Source organism: Charadrius vociferus, unplaced genomic scaffold (genome assembly GCF_000708025.1).
Source record: "Charadrius vociferus isolate BGI_N301 unplaced genomic scaffold, ASM70802v2 scaffold324, whole genome shotgun sequence".
Lineage (NCBI taxonomy): Eukaryota > Metazoa > Chordata > Aves > Charadriiformes > Charadriidae > Charadrius > Charadrius vociferus.
Genome location: NW_009648041.1, coordinates 4,030,168 through 4,055,385, shown reverse-complemented (window position 1 = coordinate 4,055,385; position 25,218 = coordinate 4,030,168). Strand labels below are relative to the sequence as shown.

At 43.7% G+C, this 25,218-nt stretch overlaps 1 protein-coding gene across 1 annotated transcript in view; it reads right to left on the bottom strand.

Moving 5' to 3' along the window:
• Positions 1-25,218, bottom strand: part of MAGI1 (membrane associated guanylate kinase, WW and PDZ domain containing 1) — a 317,178-nt gene that overhangs the window by 18,910 nt on the left and 273,050 nt on the right. Inside the window, exons 12-14 of the mRNA XM_009883598.1 lie at positions 17,595-17,626; positions 9,637-9,853; positions 842-933 (exon numbers count right to left, since the gene is read on the bottom strand). Coding sequence (XP_009881900.1) covers positions 842-933; positions 9,637-9,853; positions 17,595-17,626 — 341 coding nt within the window. The remainder of the gene's footprint in view (positions 1-841; positions 934-9,636; positions 9,854-17,594; positions 17,627-25,218) is intronic.

Below are 25,218 nucleotides of genomic sequence, written 5' to 3'. Positions count from 1 at the left end.
AATGCCTGCTGGTTAGGAAAGTTGCTCCTGTGAAAGCAGCTCCATGTGAATATAGCCACATTGTGAAATTGTAATAAATTGGCATCTTGTTTCTTTAGGCGGTCCATTGACCCTAATGACAGATAGCCCTGAGAAATGTGTTCAACCAGACAGTGACCAGAAAGGAAGATGGTTAAAAGCACTGAGGGTCTTGTGAGGGAGGCTGAGTTATCCCTTCAGTTGCCTCCAGGGTTTACAAGCTCCATACCAAGGCTGTCCACCAGCTCAGTCTTGGTTTATCTTCAGTGAGTTCTGTGGAGTTATTTTATCATGAAAGGAACTCATGGTCTTTCTTTCCATAAATAAGCAAAATAATTTTGGCAGGGAAATATGTGGAAACTTACGCTGCCACTATGTAGCTTTGACCTGTGCAGCACATGAAAGACCACACGTTTTTAGCCTGACACCTTCCACAGGCACTGGATTTATGGTAGAGAAGTTAAGCGAATTCAAGGAGGGAATAGAGCAAATAGAAAATGTGACACTCTTAAGATCAAAATATGCACAATCCTGACCAGGACATCCTTTCTTTAGTGTCTAGGTAATTTCAGATCTATGTGTTTCCATTTGGGCTATTACAAAAACAGGGAATAGCAGGGGAAGCCAAACCCATTTCAATTATAGGAGTTTTGGTTTGTTTTTTTGAAGGGAGGGTGGGGAGGAGTTGCGGGATGTAAATACATAGCCCACTAGCTATTTTAATAGAGATGCCATGGTACGGTTCTGCGCATCTGTACATACTACTGCCGTGATTCTAGAAGGTGTCACGAGTTAAAACAAGACCACTTCTAGATGTACTCACAGGTTCTCCAGGCTCATTTCCACCTAGAATCCTAAATCCAAAACCGGTTTCCTTTCTCCATAGAAAGATATCCTGCTCTTGGTAATCTGGAACTGAAAGGAAAGAAGGAAAACTGTGATTTTTTAATCAAAACCCCACATCTTTATACCCAAATCAGTACTACTCTAATGTACGTGTAGAGGGATCTGCTGGCCAGTTTTACCCTTTAAGTGAAGCATTCTTCAATTTTTAGACATAATTAAGACCACTTATAGGTTTAAATACTAAAGGATCATTATTTAAATCGCTACTAAAAATAATACGGTGGTTTCTACTTTCTAGGTGTCTATTTGTGACTTGCCATTTGTTTATCACTATAGCATTTCCTTCCATCAATATTAGCATCATTACCCAGTGCAATAGCCTCTTTCAAATCATCAATAAATAAATGTGTACAACAGAGAATCACTCTGCCAGAAACAATACAGCTGCCTCCTCTTTCATGGGAGACAAAAGAGCCACTTGTTATGACTTCTACTGTTTAATTAACTTTCACAAGCACAGTTTGCTATCTGTCTACTGACACTGCTTTAAATAGCTATGGGACAGATCCCCAGTTGGTGTAAAACAGAAGGGCTCCACTGAAAGCAAAGCAGCTCTCCCGACTGCTCGTGTACGGGCTCTGTAAAACCACCGAAGAGACAAAACCAGCTGGAAACATAAAAAAGCTCAACTTTACCTACTCATTAGTATGGAACACCAGCAAGGTTTTTACAATGAATATTACATACAGTGAAGTACTAACCTTGAAATGCGGTTGAACAGTAATGTTTTATATTAACTTATTCATGGTTGCTTTCATCCTTTTTTTTAAAAATGCAAAATTAATTGCTAACATTAAATCGTATCAGAAGACAACTTCAGGTTGATTTAATATTTATTGGCTAGTATCTGTAACATTGACTAATTTTGTAATGATCCCCTCCCAAAATTTATAATTAATGATAAAAAAAGCTGTTCCTTTACAAGTCAGCTGCCTGAAAACGAAGTATATCATTCAGGAACGTAATTTAAATAAGTGCATACTCAGACACGGGATGCAACACGTTTAATGAAACATCATCTAGTCTTCTGTATCTATGAGCAGATAAACTGGTTGTTTTTTGGTTTTGGTTAGCTCTGATGCTCTCTCTTCAATGACTCAACAGGTTTAAAACACAATATGAGAATTCAAGACCTGGGAATACTAAAATTTAAAAGAATAGGTGAGTGCCAAGGCACAGATGTCTGCTATGACATTTTCATTCAAACTGGTTTTATATATATTTTCACATTCTAATTGCTTGCAGTTATAAACTAAGCTTAAGACCTGTGCACTTTACTCTACACAGGGGTAATTATTACATTGAGGGTAATTTTTTGTCCAGATACAATTACAGACTAATGAGGTGATGAAGACGCTGGAAGCCTGCGTGGTTCATTGGTTGAGGCAGCTCGCCACCATACAGACGTGCGGCACACCAGCAGAACTTAGACCATGAATTAATTGGTGTTTGTCACTGCCTTCAGCGAGGGGGAGCGTGAAGAGCAGACACATTCGGAAGCATCTCTCCAGCACTTCACAGGCTTTTTTGGCAAAGGCTGGCCCCAACCAATTAATAGCGCGTGTTGGAACTGTCAGAGGCAAAATGGCTTCTGCAGAGAGCTTCAGCGTGGGCCCGTTTCCCCGGCATCTCTCAACACCTTCCCATTTGTCAACTCTCCAGTCTCACTGAACGATGCCTTATGTTCCTGGTTCAGGTACCAGCTAGCCAATTAACGGCCGCTGGGGATAACGGCAAGCCGAGGTGTAACGGCGGTGTCAAACCAAAGCAACAAAAAAAGACAAGTCTATACCCAAAGAAGCAATTCATTCATGTAACGCTCCTTCCGCTGGAAGGATTACAGAGAGGTGAAACACAGATACAACAAACATACAGACAACACACATTTACACAGCATGAGTACAAACTGAACAAAACTCCTTTTACCGCTTTTTGCATCAACTCTGCAGTACGGTGATTCACTGACACAGCCCCGAAAACCCCATCCACCTCTGTGCTTCCATACAGTCGAGGTGGGACCCCCTGAAGCTTTCCGTACTGGAGAATTACTTTGGGTTCTCCATTATTCGGTAGTGCTTCAGAGGAGCCACTTTCCTTACTTAAAGGGAAAATTTCATGGTGGTGCTGAAACTTTGTTGAAGACAAATGAAAAATGGCCTCCAGGAGTCATTCATTGCACCTTTGCACCTTGACCCAATCTCAAGCACATCTGACCCCTTCTGAGAAAAACACGTACATAGTCCAAATGGGTCAAACTCGCCAGTCTGCTCGTCCTGAATTAAACCAGATCATTTGGAGAGCGTTGCAAAAGTGGTAAGAAGAGTTCTGCTGGGGCTGCAAGGAGGAATGGAAGGAGAGGCGAGTGCCACAGCCCCGTTGACGAGCCATGCGGGCAAACTCACGAACGAAACAGGAACACGATACCCCCCCGCCCCCCGCCACCGCCTACGAAACCCGCCGCTAGCCAGTACACAGTAAAGCAAGTACTTTGCACCTTCGTGGCTAACCTTGGGGTACGGCCCTGCCAGACTCCCTTGGTGATGAAGAGCCCCCCGCCACAGAGCAGCAATGACACCAGAACAAGACATCACAAGACACAGATACATTCTCGGCACAGTCTTACATTCTCCAAAACTCGTGGAATTGATTTCTCTCTCTCTCTCACCCTTGCTCAGTCCAGTTGCAGGCGAAGGTGACATAGCTGTAATATTAATTTTACAATTTTGCAAAGCTTAATGTATCTGCTTTCTTGTTAGTTCATTTAATTAATTTTGACTGTATGGGTCATGTTAGGCTTTCATGCAGAAATCGCTAAGGTTATAGCTACTATGGGTTACAACATACTAACTTTCACATCTATTTGCACATGCCTGTGTACATGTGGATATATAATACACATACGAATTTATACATTTATGCACATGCATGCAGGTATATTTGAAGAACTCTTTTTTCTCCTCAGAGGAAGAATCTTTTTCAGAACACATTAAAAATACTTTTCTACCAAAAAAATTCTACCGTCACAACGCAGTTAGTTTTCCAAATGGAAATACCTTTTTCTAATGTTAAAAGAAAGTCTAAATACACAGTGATGAACACCGAACACAGTGCTTAATTAGAGGTCATTTTAATCAAACTTTCCTATACAAACTTTAACGATTATCTTACATGTTATATATATAAAAAAAAAATCCCCAGTGTGATATCAGTTTCAACAAAAGATGGATTCAAAAATAATCAGTATGAGTTTGCTTTAGTCACTAGCTCGTTTGTGACAGCAGCACTTTGAATGACTCACAGCTTGGCAAAGTACAAAAGTTTTAAGGCCCATATTCAGCAAAGTATATAAGGACAAGTCTGAAATTAAGAGTGAACAGTCTCACTGAAGCTGATGGGGAGTTTAGCCTGAAGCTGATTTAGCCACGAACCTCATGAGATTCCATATTTGCAGGAAAGCCCTGTTTTCTAAACTATCCCACGGCAGGAGAATTCCAGTTTTTCTGTCTTTTCCTTTTAATCAGCACTTCTGGTGGCCCAGAAAGCTTTGAAAAGATGGCTTCAGCATGTTCTCAACAAGATGACCGAGTTCTACCACTGAGGTTTGGGGAAGGCGCGATGCCTTGACTGAGCCAGGGACCAGGCTGGTGCCAGATGAACACCAGCAACATCTGCCCACCACCCAACTCCATCAACAGCTCTGCCTCTGCTGCGCACCCAACGCACCGCAAGTCCTACGGTCTTTCTTAGCAAGACATTCTCTAAGGGCATAGACACATCTGTGTGCCCAAGTGTATGACTGTAACTGTTTGTCTCCTATTAATACAATAAAAGGACATAACCCCACCAAGGGGCTTTTACTAACCATCATCTTTAAAGTCAGTCTGATCAAAAGGCGGCTGCAATTTCCTGAGAGTATTTTTCTTTTCTTTTAGGGAGAAAGTATCTAACGTTTGGTATCACTGTGCAAATATTTTTAATTCTGTGTAATTGCTGGTGAGTGAATGCTACGCACTGGGGGTCAAGACTTGTTTGTATTATTGTAATTAGATTTGGGGAGAGAAAATCCTACCAAATAAATTATGTGCCTGAAAATAAAATTCAAATATTAACGATAACTTAGAATATTTTAAAACCTTTAAAAATTATCTATCGTGTTCTGCTTTACTTTTAATTAAATGCTTAAGCCCTTCAAAGGGATTCATTAACACATCTGCAATTCAGATTAATTCATTTTGTCACTGCTGTTTTGACAGATGGCCATATGTAGGATACGGTATTTTGCAAAGCAATCAGGCCACATGAGAAAAATTTGACAACAGATTGCGTTAATCTTTAAGGAAGTTTAATAATACATTGAAAAATAAAAAGCATAGTATAAAAATAAATTTTCAATAAAATAGTGCAAGATTTCAGAATTGCAGTTCTCTGATAAACTATTCAATTGCTGTTTCTCTCACTGAGCGCTCTTCACGTATGTCATTCCTATATCTTGGAACCGCTTCAGTGCTTAAACCTTAAGGGTTTGTCCTTCTCTCTGATTCATGTACACCACTCCCACTAGCAGCGATAAGTTACCCATAAAAAGGAACTCAGGCAGCTAAAACTCAGCACCAGAAAAGAGTGCATTTGTTATCGCCACCGAATGATCTGTTTTCAGACTCACTTAACACAAAGCCGGCTATTCTCAAAAGTCTTAATCCAGCAAAGAGTTGCGACTCTGGGCCAGATTGCAGCAGAGCGTTTGAGCTCAGCCTTTGCCTTAAAGCATCCGACTCCCTTCGGGTTTACAGCTTGAAAATAAGCTTCCTTGGACCGGAGCCTAAGCACTCCGCACCTTGCAGGCCTCACCCCCGCCCCCCCCAGGGGAGCTGCATGTGAAAGAACTTTAGCCCGTATCTGTCGAATAAAGTTGCAGTTCTCATCTGCTGCCACTCAACAGACACAGTTATGGAGCTATTGCTTAACTTTGCATTATTAATTCTAGCTGAATCTTTCTTCCTTTTTTTTTTTTCTTCCCCTAAACTGTGGTTCTCCTCCGCAGAATCAGAGTACTTCCTGATATTAAGATGCATTGGGTAAATCAAAAATACATGCTTTTACAAAATTATGGGTTATCTGGCGCTTTTGAGCCAAATTCTGCTCTATCAATGGCTTCAGTGAGACAAGTCACATAAGTCAAATATAGCCTTTTTTTTTTTTATGAAATACTGATCCACAGAATACTCAAAGAAAGGAATAATGCATTTTACCAATTCTGAAAAATTAAAATGTTGCCTGTGTGCTTTCTGTGTCTACAGTATTATTATTAACGTTAATAACAGTGGGATGCACTCCCAGTGAAAAGGCAGTAGGTGGTCATTATAGATTCAGTACTTCTTAGAAACATCCTGGAGAAGATGTATTCATATATTGAATGAAACCTCTTTATATTATTATTTTTAGATGAGAAAAAAAAAAAATCTGTCTGGGTTGGGGCTAATGAATTCATCTTTTTTGTGTCAACTGCACTTGAAAAATTGCACTATGTTCTCTTTATACTCCACAATTTCGCAAATGGGACGAAATAAAACAGTGAAGATGATCTACTGCTCTAAAATGGAGTCTTTTTTAACTTCATCATATACTTCAAGAGAAAGGGTTGTTGCTGTTTTTCAGTCCACTTCTCGGGGATTCAAAACCCTGCCTCTCAAAAGAACACTTTATAATCCTTGTCAGGTTTGTGGAAATTTAAGGCCACGAATCAACAGAGAGCAAGGCCCGGACTGGGCAGCTGGAAGAACTGGAAGAGCTGAGCTGGGGCTCCTCGGGCAGCATGGACTTCTAGGACGCAGCAAAAGCCCCAGTTACAGGATGCACCAGCCAATCCCAGCACTGGCACTAGGGTGGCATCCTCCTGCTCTACATCAGGTATGCATTCACAGTTCTGCTCACGTCTTCATCAGAAGGATGCAGAGAGAGTCACACCAAGCACCCAAAGGTACGGATCTCAAGGGAGAGAAGATGCTAACCGCAGTCCCAAAGCCAAAGGGAATGGGGTGCTCAAGCAAAGACGAAAGCAATGGTATGACTGTACCACCGCCAGCCAAAGGAGGCACTGGAATTAAACTGAACTGCAGCTGGGTAAAACATGAAGAACAGCACACGTGGAGCAGACAGACAGTGAAACTGGAGGCCCAGGGAACGGTTTCTCCCATCCTGCAGTCTGTGGTGCCCCATGACAGCAGAGCTCCCTATGAGCGGTCCGAGAGCCACACAGCCGGTGCTTGGGCAACACTGGGAAGTGGGTCTCAAAGGGATGATTCATGTTCATAACAGAGCAGCCACCCACCACCTATTTTTTAAGCAGACCAAACACAGGGAACGAAACATCATAGCTCATCCCAAGCTCCCAGGGCAGAAGAGGCGCTGGCTTTCAGCTGTGAACTACAGTCTCCATTTACGAGACTGGTGAGAGGGATGAAAGTTGAGGGCATGGAGAGAGAAGGAGAAGGAGCTGACACTGACCTCTAAATAAAATCACCAGTCACACTTTGGGATCAGACTGTGACAGGAGACAGAGTACGTCTGACTGACTTTTTCACTTAGACTATACCTTTTCTATTTTTCTTCACCTTTCATCAGGTGCAGCAAAGCCACGTCAGTAGGCAAGACTGCAGGTTAATCCCCAAGGAATGTTTCACTCCACCTTCGGGTTGGAAATTCACAGGCTCCTGGACACTTCTAGTTGCACGTGCTTACAAAGAGACATGACCATATCACCCTTCTGCTATTCTCCAAAACCCCTCGAAACCAAGAAATCTCAGTAAACACCTTCCTGGGAAGGAAATGGGAATGGGATGAAAAGGTGATAGAAAAGCACTGGCATTCAAACAAAGAAGTCTCATCTGGTAGAAGAGGCAGGAGACAAGGATCAAAGCAATGGAAGAGGATCAACCCCACTACAGAGATGCTGGACCACAGAAGGGTGAGACAGGGAATCATAGAACAGTCAGGGTTGGAAGGGACCTCTGGAAGCTGAAGGGGTGCAGCAGATCCCAGTCTAACAAAAAGACCAAGCAGAGAGGATTGTGGCACAGGGAGGGATAGGGTGTGGGAAACCAGCAGGTCAAGAGACAGTGAGAAAGAAGACCTCCGGACAGGCTCTAATCACAGACAAGGATAAAACCTCTGCAAGATACCTGCAGCCATCAAGGAAAGACAGGATTTAGCACGTGGTGTTGGAAGTAGACAGAGAAGCAAAATTGCCTGCCTGCACACTTCAGGATTTCTCCAGCTCAGCCTCGGGTTTTATCATGAAAGACCGGCAGGAGTTAAGGCTGCTAAGCTGATACTAATGACTAATTAGTATGAGTTAAACAGTTAATTAGAAATTAGCTAAGTAGCTGCAGGGGGTCAGAGGCAATACCAGCAGTGCCTATGGGAACCACGTGAGCTAAGCAGGGGTAATGCCAGTGCCATGGGACAGCCTCAGCCTTGTCCATCTGGGCAGGAGAAGGAGGAGCTCTGCAGGGCTGAAGAGTCACCGTCCCTCAGCTCTCGTCCCTTTTTCCTATTTCTATGAGATGCATGTGCAAGTTCCGTCACTGCACTTCTCCACATATTGGCATGACCTGTCCTGAGAGCCCGCAGGGTCAGTACGCCTAATCCCCGGGAAGGGGAGGGGAGGGAAGGGAAGGAGCCCACAGAAGCTGAGACACCTACAAACTGCATTGCTGAGACATTCAATCCAAAGAGATGCATCTTCAGCCAAGAAACTGTGACTCATGATTTCATTTTTCCAGGACATAAGATTTTGAAGTGATTCATTTGGTCAGAAAAAAAACAGTCCTACCATTTTTCATTCTGGGGTAATGTTCATTTCATACTGGTTTTACCAATTTCCAGTTAGCACAATAAAATCAAACTCCAGGTGATACTCTTGCAGCACCGAGACTTTGAAGCTCCCTTTTCTGTAACTAAAGTAACTATTTCTTTTGAAAATGAACCTAATACTCTAACTCTTTCATTAAGAAGCTTTTACAGATTCAATCATCTTCAGCAGTGCAATTAAAGCAAAGCCAGCGTGTTTATATTGTTTGCTGAGAAGAAACTGATTGAAACCATATTTATAGTCTTGGAGCAGAGTCAAAGCCCTGCTGATCTATTAGCCAAGTGTGCAGATTATTAATTGCCGTAAAAGCCACTTACAATATGCATTTGATATCTGTATTGTTAAAAGTGTCCACTCTGGTCAAAGTAAAATGGCTCAGCTGGATTTTTTCCTCCCCAGAGGGAGACTGGAAAGCATCTGATACGAATTTCAGCAAACTAAATAATTCCCTTCCTTACTGAAATTCCCATGCATATCAGCCAATAAGTTTTAACCTCAAAAAAGAGTTTAGGATCTGGATAACAAACTTGGAAATTCTCCTTCAGCCAATTTTAAAAGCAAAATAAAGAAAATAGGGGAAAAGATGGTCTTTAATTTTAAAGGGATTTTTTTTGTATTAAGCTTTGGTCTAAGTCCCCTTCCCTAGAGATGATCTAAATTCATTCCTCAACAGAGACGAAACTGCACCTTTATCAAGTAGATATCAACAGACACCAAATTAACAAACTGAAGCCTTATCTTTTCAACACAAAATTTTAAAGATTCAGTTCTTCGCAAAGAAAATATACAGAGAGCAGCTGCCAGAGCCGTAGCCTTAGCAACCACACCTGCTTCATACTCACGTCGGCTTTCATACATGCTCCTGGACTGGGCCCAGATTTTGAATGGATCTGGCTTTTTCTGCCCAGAAGTGTCCGGTTGATCCGCAGCCGGCGCCTCCGCCGCGGCGTAATCCGGCAGCACCTGCGTGCTGTGAACGGGGGAAGCGGTGTGCCCGCTGCGGTGGCTGGAGACGCTATGCTGAGAACTGTTTTGGCTGTCTTTCCTTTCAAGTGGTTGCTGTAAGAAAGAAAGCGAGTGGAAAGAGAGAGAACAGACGGTTATTGGTCTTTGAGTGGGTGTTTTCCATCAATTTTTCTCTCTTTTTTGATCAGGGCTTCTGCATGCACATAAGTAAATATATAAATCACAGTTTTGCTGCCACCACTTAATGCTGGGTAGTTAAATTCCCTGATGACAGATTTTGATAGGCAGACTGACAGAAAGAGATATGCAAAACAAAGTCATTTATCATAAAAAAAACCCGCAATTCTCCATCTCACACATAAAACAAATCTAAATCCCATTATAAGTTACTAGTTTCAATGCACTTATTTATTCCTGCATTAAGGCAGAAAAACTCAACATCCTTCTACTCAGGTAACATTAGGGTCTAACTTGAGCCTGCAAGAAGAAGCAGAAAGTACCAAATTGCACTGTGAAAACTTAAATAGTCCCTCTGAAACAGATGCAAGCGCAGCCCTTACTATGAGAGATCATTTTTCCTCTGCAGCTCTTGCAACCCCCACGTCACAAGTCGGTGGACAACAGAGGACCACTTTCATGTCTCTGCTTCCCAGAGCATCCACAGGATTACAGCAGACCTTCACAAATGTGAAAATGTCTATTTGCAGTTTGATTTCCTTGTTTTAATTGAGCATATTAAACCAGGAAAAAATACGTCCGCCTAAATTCAAGGCTTATTCAAAAGCAGTGTGTCAAGAGCTCTGTCTGCTCAACATTTAGCTAAGCAGGGTACATAATTCTTAACTCAAATTCACAACGGTGGGCTCAAATGAAGCACAAGTCACATTCGCATTGCCAGGATTTGTACTACTCAATATACAGCAAAATCCTCCCTCAACAAGAGCTCCCCGAACTGTACAGCAAATGCTTTTTAATGCTCTTTTGAGATGACCTTGGATTGGCATCAAGGTTGTGTCCAATCTCCGACCTGCTCCAGCACAGGGAACTGGCACGTTCCCGAGGCTGCAGTGACGCAGAGGGCAGCCGGAAAAACAGCATCCTACAAGTTCTTTTTACAACATCCCCAATTTCCCGGCTAAGAGGGGTGAGCCACTCCTACCAAAAAAACTTCAGACATAAATTTAAAGCCTCCTTCTGGCAGGGGGTACCTGAAAACTTTGCAACAGGAGTCGCTGGCTTTCAGGGACTTCTCCACAGAAACCCAAGCAGGGGTAGGGAGAAAAGCCAGTGGAGAACCCAGAGCAGATCGGCGTGGGGGCTGTAGTGCACACAGGTCTGGGGACACCCCCCTTCCTCTGAACGCGAAACCCCAGGCAACCAACGCTCCATCATAGCAGGGCTGAGTTAATTACAGAGGAGAAAGTCACCGTACAAAAGTGCTCTCTTTTTGAGTCTTAACAATCATCTTTTCTGGGTTTTTTCTTGTTGCACATATTTTTAGGTTTACACTGGAAAAAAAAAAAAACAGCTCCGACAGCCCAAATGACTTTGACCTCGCAGCGTTACGTTCTAGTTGTTGATCCACTACCAGCACTTTTTTAAATGATATCTCGATCGACTATAGAATGTGAAATTGCCTTTGTCCTTTAAAGCAATTTTGAACAAAGCATACCTGCTGTGATTACTCATCTGCAGACTTTCAAATACAAATATCTGAGCCAATTTCAAACATTTTTAGCTTTTTAAGCAGTAAAAGAAGCTAATTCACATGCAGCCCTTCAGTTTTAAAATGAAGCAGTTTTAAAACATCTATGCTGTGGATAATCACTCCTTTGTAACTCAAAAATAAAATTAAAAAAAAACAACCAAAAAAACCAAACCACTTTACAACTCTCAGTCCAGCCATCTGGGTTGTTTTGTTTGTTTGGCTAAACTACTAAAATAACTACAAGCATCCTGTGAAACTTCAGGCCAATCTCACTGGAAATAGCTGGTTTACAGAAGCTGGAGAACAGGGACTAAAATGTGAAGTTTTATTCAGCCCTTGGGGAAACGTGGAGAACTCTCTGAAAACTTTCTGATTGAAAAAGAAACAAAGTTTGAACTTTAAAAAGTGCTCTCACTTTATGAAAGTTCTAAATATTGAACAAAAGATGAATTCTGTTTTGCGTTTGGGTTGCAAATGGAAATGTCAGCATAGCTCAAGCAAACCCACCTCTAATTAAACTGGAGTTGCAATTGCAAATACACAGATATCTTACAAGAAATAGCAGAAAACTTCTTCAGAGGGACAGTTGCTTTTCCAAGTAACAACTCCTTCAAAAAGCCTGAAACATCTCTATTTTGGAGTTGAAGAGGGGAACAGAGAAAGGGGAACACAACCATAGAAACAACGAACATATGTAATTAAATTAATTCAAGACAGTATTAATTGACTTTCACGTCGCCAGATGAGGCCAAAAAGGTTTGGGGCCAAATTTTTCACGTGCTGTAGCAGCTTCAGCACACCATCATCATCAGGACATGCAGGGTCTGACCTCCCTGCTCTCTGCGGCGCTCCTGCAGTGGGGTCTGCCCAGATGAAGAAGTTTGTGCCTCGGGGCAAAGGTGGAGCTTTCCCTCGAGAGATGAGCTGATGATACGGCAATAAAAGGATGCCTTCTCTATCTCCTGCATTGTTCCTAGCTTTCGGGCCCATCCTCCTGGGTCTGGATCTGACTGTCGGGCTCACTCAGCTCACACATGGGCAGGAAAGCAGTTAAATCAGAGCCAGATGAGCACGGGGCTGTTTGGTGACAGACCGCTGCAGAGCGGATGGTTCAGACCTCACCCTGAGATGCTGATCATGTTTTTCAGTGCGAAGTATAGCAGATCAGCCAAATCACGTTGACTTCTGACAGTAGCTACAGGAGCATGGGGCACTGAACTACCCAAGTCAGCAAGAGCACCTCTGACCTTCCAGAGTCTATGGTCTTCTCCGGAGCTGTTGATAAGCATAAATAGCTTGCCAGAAAGACTCTTGACCAAAAGTGGCTAAAAATCAAGACTACGATGACTACCTTGAGTTCATTTAGGCAGACCGCACACTTAAATACAGGTGATGGGAGAAAACAATCACCTTGGTACTATATTACAGCCATGACAAAATAAATAAGTGGAAGTCGGGAGCTTCTCATACCCTACCCAAACCTCAGGTCTGAGATGCACGGCCTGTGCCAGCTGCCCTACACCCATGCTGAAACTTTGTAGTGCTCATCCTGCAAAACATAAGATGAAGAAAATGTACCAGTGGGAAGAAAGTCTTTTCTAGCTGCAGTTTGCTCACTGGCTGAGGGTAACAGGAACGTCAGCGTGCCTCGGATTTCTCAGTGCATCTGTAGGGGCAATTGCTGCAGAAGAGGGGGCAGCAGTGGTCAGGGTTTGGGCACACGTCAGCCTTCCAGGATTTCTTCCCCCCACTGTGCAATCCCATTTTCAGCCACAGGCACTCCATTTGCCGATCTGAAAGGCAGCGGCTCCCTCAGCAGCGAGGGTGAGTGAGCCCACACTGAGCACTACAACGTCCTCTGATTACGGGGAGGGAAGAAAACAGCAAAGGTGATGTGAGCTGGGGAGCTTGAAGCTGTTGTGTTTCAAAAGGAGACAGGAGGAAAACTGCTTGCAAAAGCCTCCGAGTGCCTGGAAAATGCTACAGATACCCACACAGCAGAGACCAGCGTGTCATTCGTGGTAAATGAAAGAGTAATTAGATGTTACTTTGTACAGTGACTGCTAAAACAACCGAGGCCCATGACACAGCTGAGAGGAGGCTGCAGGCGGAGATGGGACACTAATTATTAGCAGCAGTTGTGTATGTCTGTGTCAGGGAGAGAGAAACCCGCAGCAGAAGAGGCGACGGTGGCAGGGAGCACGTCCTGCGGCACGAACGGACACCAAAGCTTTTTGGCACGGGATTCTCCAGGCATAAAACTGCAAGAGGGAAGAACTGTGGTGGTTTCCTCCCACTGCTTTTCGAGGTGGGGTGAAAAAAATGGTCTCTGAATGAAGAGGGATGTGCTGTACAAACACCCATGCTGTGGAACCAATTTCTCCTCCTGACAAATGCAGGACATCAGCAGAGCCCCAAGCGCTGCCTATTCCCCTGAAATAAGGGGCAAGTCTCTTGTCAGGGACAGGCTGTGCATAGGAATTGCATTTTTGGCCACAATTCAGCTACGCTGACAATGTATTCATTTACACCCAAAAGAAAAATACGATTTTTGGGAGAGCTGAGCACTTTCTTCCCCCTGAAGTGATCCTGTCTTCTGATGATCTAGCTGCAGATTTTGTGCTCTAGAGCATTTTGGAGAAGCTGGTCCTGGCAGTGACAGCAAACTGAGCTGGAAATGGGAATCTTTGCCCCCTTGTGGAGTATTTTGATGAAAGCAACGAGGAAAAAAAAAAGAAAAAAAGGAAAAAAAAAAAAGTTTGTTTTCATCCATGTTATACCAGGATAATTGCAGGAGAAATTGGTATACTAGAGAAATTGCACACTGAAAATGTATATCCCCAGACGGTCAATACAAAAATATTACCCATTTTCATCTAAAGAAGAATCAATGGGAAACTGAAAACAAACTAGCAGCACAGAGAGCTGCTGTGAGCATGTCCTTGGTGGGGGCTAAGGGGGAAGAAAGGACTTGGAAGTGCCCAGGTCCCATGTACGGCTGCAAACTTTTTATTTTTTACTGATTTGGCTCTTTCACCAAGGTTGAAAAACTCTCCTTAAAAACTGAGAAAAAGAGCAAACCTCATCAGAAGTTATAAACTGGATGAAAAATACAGCTCAGGAAAACAGAGCTGAAGGCAGAAAAATATCCCCAGACTGTGGCGCAGCCCCAGCACTAACAAACCTCCCCAAGGGGCTAAAACACCTCCTGCCAGCCGGGAGGTATCCAACAGCCTGAAGTCACCCTTTGGGAGTAGGGGATTGGGGCTGACAGCTAAAAATAGGGGAAAAAAAAAAAAAAAAAAAAGAGACAGCTGTTGGCAGCAAGGCGGGAGTGTGTCTGGGCTTTGGGAAAGCATACGAGGTAATAAGAGAGGACTCGTCACTGCACGGAGCGAAGCAGAAGAGGATGGAGACCTGAGCTCGCGTCTTCCCTGATGCAGCAGAAGAAACAAAGAATGAGCACCAGTGAAGAATGGGCCAGCTGCTCCTGGCCTGCATGTACACATTCCTCTAACTGCAGCTAATTTATTAATTGAGGAATGCTGGAAAACATTCCCCCTGTGTCAAGCAAAGGGAGATGGGGACACAGGACAGCCTGTGGGCGCACAGCTCAGCCAAGAGCACCCACCTTCACCCAACAGCTGCAAGTGCAGCAAACCATGGCTGGGAAATGCCCGGGCAGGGGGCAGCGAGACGGCATCCCAGCCGGGGAACGTGCCGGCAGGGCAGGCCCAGCTCTCCCCTGCCAGGACAAGAGCAACTGGGAATCTTTGTTGCCCAGAGAAGCTGTGGCTGCCCCATCCCTGGAGGTGTTCAAGGCCAGGCTGGACAGGGCTTTGAGCAACCTGGGCTGGTGGGAGGTGTCCCTGCCCATGGCAGAGGGGTTGGAACTCGATGATATTCAAGGTCCCTTCCAACCTAAACCAGTCTCTGATTCATCACCAAGACGGTCTGGCTCCCCTCGCCGTGCAGCCGAGCAGCAGCCCTGCAACTAAACCGAGGAAGGAAGGTGTTTTGCAGTACCCCTGCTTTTATGCTTTTGACCATCGCCTTGGCAGCACGAGCTTTGGCGTTGGTGTAAATCCATCCCAGACAGCCCCGAGGACAGTTTTCTCCTCTGCACAGAGCTGCCCCAAGGCGTTTTGCTCCAGGTTTCCGTGCTCAACTCATGCCGATGCCTGGGAAGGAAGGAGCAGCTGTGCCGGCTCCAACGTGCTCTGCTTTGCCCCTCCGATGAGCGGTGGGTTGGTCACTAAATCTGCTGCACAATGCGGCAGTGTAAAACATCGCTGCTAATTGCCGATGCAAATGATCCGGTATGCAGGCAGGGGGAACAGGAGGCGCCGCTTTTTGTGAATCCTGCGCTTCAGAGGCAACAGCACCGCCTAGGGCCATCGTAAAAATCACTGGAGGGACCCTAAAGCAAGATGAGAGGGGTTCGGGAGAGGCACACGAGGGAATGGCACCGCTTTCCTAGGGCTGACCGGTTCATCAAAGCAAACAGCAGAGAGAAATCAGCTTGCACCTGTTTGCAAGCAGTCTCTTTGTTCACCGAAGCAGGATTATCCCGACATGGATTGAGATGATGCTCAGATTTTCACGGTGCTTCGCTGCCGACCAGAGAGGTGTCTGACACAGCAGCATCCCACTTCACCTGACCCCGAATGTGCGTGCGGCAAAGCGGGAGCCTCCACGCTCCGAACAGACCGAGACTCATCGATCAGGGCTAGTTTAATATCAGGAGTCAGAGTCCGCATGGCGTGGAGCCACTCCTGCTCCGGCCGGGGAATAAAGTGCAGGCAGAGGAAAGAAACATGCCAGACGCGTATGTATTTGACACACTCGCTTCTGTTTTACCGAAGGCTGAAATAATCTCCGCGTATGACAGAAGCGAGCGTGCAGGGGCTGACGTGCCTGTGATCTGCGAGGGAGCACACCCCGCGCTTCTGCCTCTCAACATTAATGCGAGCTGACAATGGTAGAGGCCTGGGCTCACGTGACTTTAATCAGCGCTGCCCTAAGCCATCAGAATCACATTAATTATTTCAGGGCTTTCTTTTTGGATGAACAGAGAACTCGTATTAAAAGCAGGAGCCTCCCGCTCAGCCCCTTCATCACCCCCTTGCCCAGGTTTGCAGCGAGGGGGGCTGAGCCCGGCCGCAGGTTTTGGCACCCGTCGGGGACTGTCGGTGAAGTTTCGCACCGTCTTACAACACGGCAAAGACCTCACTCGCTCTGCTTCCCCAAAGCTACTGGGAGAGAATTCTGGTTTTTCCCCTTCCTCTCAACAGATAACTGGAAACTTTCAGGCTTTAAGTATTCCACTTCCTTTAAAAATAAAACATTTCTTTTTGTTGCATACAAATAGCACGTTAATTTCTTCCGCAATATCACGCACAGAGCTTTAATGATACTTTAGATCACGGCTTCCATGCTATCAGCTAACATGTCATCCAGGTAACAGCTTTACATGGAAATAACATCAGAAGGGACAAGAATATACTGGTCTGTTTGTTTTTTTTTGTTGTGGTAGTTTTTTTGGGGGTTTGGTTTTTTTTTAAATAAAGAATCTCACACCTGCAGCACAATCCTGCTCCATATGAAAATGCCTCCAGAGCAAGCACTCGGACAGCTAACGGTGTTCCCTGGGAACTGAAATCATGCTGTCCATGCTTTGTCTCTCTCGACAAGGTGCATGCTTTCTCCGTCTGTTAATAATTCAGCCAAGGGTACTTGAGAAAACTCCGGGAGTTAATGGAAAAGGTTGGTACCTACGAGCACCCGACAGAATTGCTATCTGGCAAGAAGGTGGAGCCTCCCATCTTTCCAAAAGGAAACAATAGCTTTTTTTTTTTTTTTTTTTTTGGTAAGTTAAATGACAGAGAAGCTCATCTGTCAGGGAAGAGGATCTGTAAACCTGAGGCTTTATTTGCAAACAAGTCCCCCTTCTGTACTGCATTCCTCTTTCATCTCCTCATGCAGCCGGAGCCGTGCAAGGTAATCATGGTTGCAACAGAAAGACAACTTAAAACAATCGAAACCCACAAAGAAAACAAACCGAACTCATGCCTTTCTCCTTCAAACCAGACAAACACACAAAAATAGTAGCTGAAAAGTGCTTACCGACTTTGGGCTCTTCTTTGGGACCGGCAGTCCTGAAAAATGGCAACAAGGGAAAAACAAACATTAGCATCTAAGCGTTACCTTCCCTGAAAGAAAAATCCCGAGGTGTATCATCCGAAGGTAGCCATCTGCAGAGTTATGTCAGCTTTCCCTCTCGCAGCGGAGTTACCAGTCTGTTCATATCGAATCAAAGCGCAGGGAGAGGGCGAGCGAGCGAGAGACGGGAGCGGGGAAGCGGGAGCGGGGGGGAGAGCTCTATCTGCATTAGCTATGCTGACTTGTGCCGCAGCAGCCGGGAGGCTGGGAGAGAAACCCACAGCCCTCGGCGCCCGCCGAAACCCAGCGCTTGGGCAGAATCTCAAATGCTCCCCTGGATTACGGGAGACTTAGCTTACAATTAAGCCCAAGCTATTTCCTTTTGACGCGATCGGCTCGGCGGTTTTATCGGACCAATCGCGGCGGCGCAGGGGGAACAGGTTGATTTTTTTTTAAAAAAAAAAAAGTATTCCTCTAGAAATCGATTTTTGAAAGGAAATTGTGCATCGGCTTGAGCCGGGAGGCGCGGGCTGGGCAAAGGAAAACACAAGCCTGCGGAGGAGCGAGCTTTTATCCCTAAAAACCTGAACGCTTCTGAGAAAACATGCTTTTTCCTTCCTGTCCATCCTAATCTTTGAAGTCAGAGATTTTATCTGTTAGTTATAATTTCAGAGAGCCGAGGCTTGAAAACAGCACTGCCAATGTCCTGACCCTTGCGGGGGATGCCAGGGAGCTCAGGGAAGGGGGGCTTACATGGTTGCAGTTGATGAAAAGGAAGAAACAACTGGGAGGGTACCAGAGAAGGTTTTTTCAAGGACAATTTTGCATTTTGGAGCAGCCTCTTACTCGCTCTGTGATGAGCAAGAGAACTCAAGTGGGATTTCTATTGACTACTTCTGCATATAGCCCAATTCCCAGCAGCAGAGGAGACGCTTGTCTGGGGGATTTACCTACAACGCAGGAAAAGCTCTTTCCTGGGCATTTTGCAAATCACCTTAATTTTCCTCCCCTGTTGGAGGAGAGGGAACTCCCCATATCTTGCTCTGTGTGACACTCCAGAAAACAAACATAAGCCAAAACACAGATTACACTCCACATTAAGTGCTCAGTAATTCAGATGTTTGAAATCTGCTTTTGTCTTTAGGAAGTGATTTATGTGGCATTTATGCCGCATTATGTTTTCTACTTTATGCATTTTGTTTGTGCTAAAACCCGTGCCCTGTCTAACTTTTACAGAGAGAATAAAATAAGTGATGCACGCGAATTACAAATCTGTCTAGGAAGAAGCTCATTTTAAGGTAATTTGGGAGATGTTAGTTCTGAATAGGGAAGGATCCACAATTAAAAATGATAAACGGAGCTCACTTTGCTGCCTGTTCACAGACGGGGATGCAAACTGTAATGAGCATTTTAAATGGAATATTTTCAGCTTTTGAGGAATATCTGTGCTCTGCACGTCACTCTGATGCATTCCCAGTCAATAGCTGATATCCCCCCAGGCACTGATTGATCGAGGGACAATGAAACATCAAAACTGTTTGAACTAAACAATCAAGACCGCAGCTTCATTTCTGCTGACGGTGACTGTGTTTGTATAATACACTTAAAGAGGAAAGCGCTAATAATGTTCACGGCAAGTCACATTTTTAACAGGCATCGTTTATCACAGAGATAAACACACAGATAGAGATTCTCCCTTTCTCTCTCTCTCCCCTTCCACATGCATGCACACACGTTTACTCTCCCTTTCCAAGAGATGCTCTTTCCTATTAAATCAATAGGTAGAACAGATCCCCGTGCGCACACGCACCCTTAACAGACCAGTATGAGCCAGAAAAGGCATTACAGCAATTTAAATGTTCCCCACAAAAAATAAAGCTGAGGTGCAGCTGGGCTGTTGGTTCAAACGGTAGCAGAAATCAGGTTATTGCATCACAGGCATTAAATGTTAAAATTTACTAAGCATGAACTACTGAACAAACCTTTCCTTCAAAGTTTGTAATTAATTTTGGCTGTTCCAATCCAAAAGAGACGGAAAACAGTTGAAAAATAATGGAAAACAGATACAAGGCCATTGTTTGTTGGGTCCTTCAGAGGCCGATGAATCTTACAGTGTCACTGCTCTGTGCCAGACTTCGCTGCAGAACAAGCAGTAATTGACTTTTTACCAAAATAAGTGACTACAGAACACGGTAACAAATGTTGGTGGTTTTTCATGGGACAAGCTTATAGTCAGGGAAATAACCTGCCTGTACACTTTCCTGCAAAAAAATTATTTATTCATCTAATTAGGGTCTCATTTTAAACCCCCAGTTCTTGACACAGCAGGCCAAATGAGCAAATGATAGGTATAATATGTAGTTTTCCCGCTCAGATGATGGAATAGATGCAGCACTTAACAGCAATGAACACGAAGCGCTTGAACAACCCTCAAATCCTGGGAGCATCACTAGCAAGAAAATGCTGAGCTTTATCGAAAAGCTTCTGGCATAAACAGTTGCCGATACCTATGAGTTTGGGATGGTGACAACTATGAATTACAACATTTACCTTTTGATTACGCTAACTGTGTCCCGTCACTGCCCAGGCCACCGCTCATGCCATGTCTTGCTTGGTATGCTCATCCTCCCCGCTGCCCTGCTCTCTCCTGAAGCCTCACTGCAAGTTTTTCAGAGGTAAATGGGCCAAGCGTGAACTTAACAGCCAGTTTGCATCTCTTTGGCGTTGTCCCATTTTTCAGTGGTCGGAGTAATGCCATTCACATCCCTGGCTAAGAGAAGCCAAAGGGCTTCTCCAGGGCAGAACCTGCTCTGCCCTCAAATCCAATAATGGAGTAGTAGTAGTTTATATTGACACTGTTTGCAATATAATTCCTCTGTGATTTAATGCCTATGGACATCTCTCACTAGTACTTGAAATGCATCTTCTAATTTTGGGGAGTTTCTGGAGGTGCAGATTGGGGACAGCGGAAGAGTCACGCAACCAAACGGGGCTGTTGTCATCACAGAGTTAACAGTGTTTTAAAACAAACGATCACATCTGGTAAACAATGTCAATATGACCTAAAACCCCTTGAACGGGCTCATTGTAGCTACTTACTAAATGTGCCTGGAATTAAATTAATTAGAAAACATAAATTACTCGCCTCTAAATAACAATGTAATAAAGCAACTGCTTAATGAAAAATATCAGTGATCAGTGAGCAATCCGCAAGCACAAAAAAAGGGATTGTAATCAAACTAAATTCACAGGCTCGTCAGCGAGGCAAGAAAGGCTTCATACAAGGTTAGTCAAAAATGAGTCAGATGCAGGGATCTAAATTAAACTAATTATCACAGAGATTATTACATTTATCTTAACAAAAACCTCTCTCTTTTCTCCCCAGTACTCCCTAAAGCTCTATGTACAGCTGGCTGCATCCATCTGCTCAACTACGTTCTGTAACATTGGGGAAAAAAATGCAAATCATTAAGCAAGTTTTGTACCATGACTTCAGCACTCTTAACGCCATTACCCATCAGGAGCAGTATTTCTGTTGTGTGACATGGTATTATGTTGTGAGTGATCCGGTCCATGAAGTAAGGCCACAACCCAGGTTATTTCATATCATTTGGCATGGGTTAATTTTGCAGCCTTGTGTGGTCAAACTTTTGGAGCTGGGTAAGTTCTCCAACCCTACCTTCGACAAGTTCAGGGAATAACCCACGGGACAAAACCATGACCCCAAGTGTTGCTGTTTCTAACTTGCAGTGGTCTTCAATTTTTACAGGAACATTTTCTCAAAGCTTTTGTCTTTATGCAACTAAAGTAACAAGGAAACACCATGAAACACAGGAAAGTCTGTTTGGCTGAGCATATACAGAATGCAGCCTGTGACTACAGATCCACACCATAGCCTGGACCTGACTCTGGTGTGAGCTCAGATGGTGACAAATGCTCAAAAATTACCTAGATGGACATCAGACACACCTGTGCTTTAGAAGCAGTGGATCAAAATGATCAAAAGTTGAGTCTTAAGGTGGATCTATCTCTAGGAACCACAGGAGTCATTCAGTCAAGCCATTCAAACAGCTGGGTTATGGGAAGGCAAGCTTGTGTGAACGCTGCTCCCTCCACCACAAAAAAAAAAAAAAGGTATCTATTTCAATGGGATTTCAGCTAAAGTGGGAAGGATTCAGTACCAGTTTGCACAATCTATCCCTAGTACAAAGGCGCTTGAAATTTCTAGAAGCCAGTCTAGAAGCCAGATGTATTATCTTATTTATTGCTTACAGTGTCTGTAGCTACTGCAACATATTTCAGTTTTGGGGTGTTTTTGCACAAGAACACAAAGAACAACTGTGTCTAAATTTTCACTTCTCATGACTGCTTAACACTTCCAATCGGGACACCCTGTGGACCATCCCTATCCAACAGCAAAAAAAGCCGTGGGTCAGCCTAGGTGAAAAGGTCACCCATTTGGTTCTGCCATTACGTGGTCTGCAGCCTAGAATGCACAACAGCTGAAAATTAGCAGGAGATGAATAAAAACACAAGAAAAGAACCATTTCAGAGTGTGTCACAAGGTTAACATTTACAGAGAAAACGTTCCTGCCTGGAAAAAAAAAAATAATTAATGAGCTTTCTAAACAGTGCTGCTTACACCGTGCTGAATAAAAACCAAAGGCTGTATCAAACAAAACAGACGCTTCGAAAGATGAGGGGTACACAACCATATACCTGGCATTGCACATTGATCACTGCTTTCTGTGCGCAAAACAAGGAACTCTAAATAATTAACGCTAATGGCCATTAGCGCTGGCAGGGGACAGGGGAGGGGAGGTTGGTGGTGACAAAGCAATCCCCTTTATTCTCTATAATCCATTGTGAAAGAATTTCTAATAAAGACAAATATTATCTAAAAAAATTGATACAACTTGGTGTTTTCCAGACTGGAGTACGAATAAGAAAATGTACCAGAATAATTTGCCGCAAGAGAGGCAAGCCTGCACACGGGCATGAGGAGTACCATTGAGAAGAAAACCCCTACCCTTGTCCCTGCCCAACTTTTCTGCTTGTCACGGTGGTTTGCATAACAAGAGTGCCACTGCCTTTTCCAAAAAAAAAATTAGCTACGCAACACAAGTTTTAAGCGAGAGAATAATTTACACTGCAGGAATATAGCCCTGCCATAAATCATGTTTGGTAACTACCAAATACAGTGAAAAATGTCACGTTTCTAATGCTAATGTTCAATGTTAATGTTAAGAAAGTGATGTTGTCAAGAGACTATCTCAGGCATTATTAACCCACTGGCACTGGCAAAAAACATAATGAAGCATACTATATTATTGCCATTAACAAGAATTTCAGTTCTAGGTGCTCTAAAGATCTTAAATTGTATTAGCCTCAATTACTCATTCTTGGTCAGGATGCTAAACAATTCTTCGGAATTGAAGTCTCAGTCATGTTTTCAGCATCTCAAACCAGAATGGATTTTAGAAGTGACAAAGAAGATATAAGCTAATGAAATACTATTTAATTACAACAAAAATAGAAAGATACATATGGAAATGCCAAGACAGTAAGATAATAAAGAGATTGAGAATTAATGTGACAATTTCCCATCTAACTGACGGATGAAAGCATGTCAGCAGTTTTTATTTTTTATTTTGAAACTCATTAAACGAAGAGTTTTTCCTAAAGCTTGAGCTGTTGGAGTCATACGCTTAGATGAAAATCTCTGTTAATATTTAAACAAATATGTACATAGACATTAAATTTCTGAAACCTCACAAATCTGAGAAGGTAAACACCAGAACCAGAAAGTAATTAGAAACCCCCATGTTCTTTTTACATAAATATGTGTGTGTGTGTGTGTACACATGAATGACACTCTTTTTTTTCATATACAGAAGCATACATGTGTGGATATGCACGAAGGTACCTACCCTTTTCCGCAAGCCCACAAAATCCATGACTTGCAAACTTTATTTCTATAGCACATCTCACAATTTCTTGGGCATGCTGCATTTTTGAAGATGTTCTGTCCCAAAGCCCCTCTCCTCAGCTGCCTGTCCTGTGGCACGGCCATGTGGGTACCGAAGGGCGGCAGCACCTCAATGCCAATCTCACGTGCCACTCCAAGCTCAGCACGGAGGACGCTGGTAGAGGAGAAACCGTATTTTGCTATTGTCACATCTGGATTTATCCTGCTCAGTGAGGGTGTTTGTCTTCAGACTTATCACCACGCTGTTACAAGGTGTAAAATCCACACGCTCAAACCCGTGTGGCTTATGGCAGATTCTCGTAGTTCGTATTTGGAGAGCAGCTCCAAAGGGGACACCTACAAATAAGGCCCTCTTGGCATTAGTTTGATGTTGCTATTAATAAATAACATCCCTTAATAATAAGTTAATATTTATAGAATGCTTAGCCAGATTCAGCCCTGGGGCTGAACACACACATGGCACACTAAGGCAGAAAATCTTTACTAGAGGACAATGGATTTGCAGATGTTTTCAAAAACCATGAATTCACTTGATTTAAAATACGGTTTTCTATAAAAATAGATCACTAACTCAATATACTTACAAGTGTGTAACTGTATATCTCAGAAACTAACCCTTAATGATAAGGATGGAGTCAAACCTCCTGGGGACTGATGTTCACCTGCCACATCCCTACCAGCGTTACCTTCATGCGTCCCCAGCCACAGGGCCCTCACCTACCCCAGCGCCCTCAGCCAGCTGTGTCACCTCCCTGAAGCTCAGCCTCCTCTACCAAATCTGTGCGGTCTACAAACCCCACCAACTTCTCAAGTCCAACTCAAGGCACATTGCAGGTCTTCTGGCACAAAAGGCATTGCTTTAGCAAGGTCTTAAAGCTGGTATAGTCCTAATTACTATCCCTATCAGAAAAATAAGTCCACCTGACCAAGAAAAAAAAAACAACCACCACATAAAAATGAATAAACATAAAATCCCAATGCAGAATGGGAAAAAAATTAAATTCAGAATAGAGACGTAGAGACACGAGGATACCTATTTAAAAACAACCTGTCTCAGAACAAAACCATTGACTAGTCCATTACAAAGCCATCCTTCTTCCTCAGTTTTGCCCACCTGCTATTGCTTTTAACGACTCTCCAAATGTATTTAATTACAGCACTAAACAAAGACCTTCATTGGATTTCTGATACCTCATTAAATCTGTTATGACTGGTTATTATAATGCCAAATCAGGGCAGCAGCCACCGTACCTACCTGCAACGTGGCTGATAAAAACTGGTTATTTACAAGTACACGCACACCAAAATGCCACAAAGGCAGGGTCGGAGGAAAAACTGGGGGGAATAAACCCCCCCTTCGCCGCACAGCTCCAAGTCTGCTCCATTTCCTGCTGTGCAAATCCCGATGAAGATGTGGGAGGCACATCTCCAGCTAAATCTGCCTTATCTAATGCACGGTATTAGGTTCTGCTGTGCCACCTTGTGTTACATCACATCACATTTGATATGAAACAACACTGTGTGGGTTTGAGTTGCTCCACTTTTACCACTTCAGCATTTAATACCAAAACCAAATCAAAACATAAGGGGTGGGGGGGT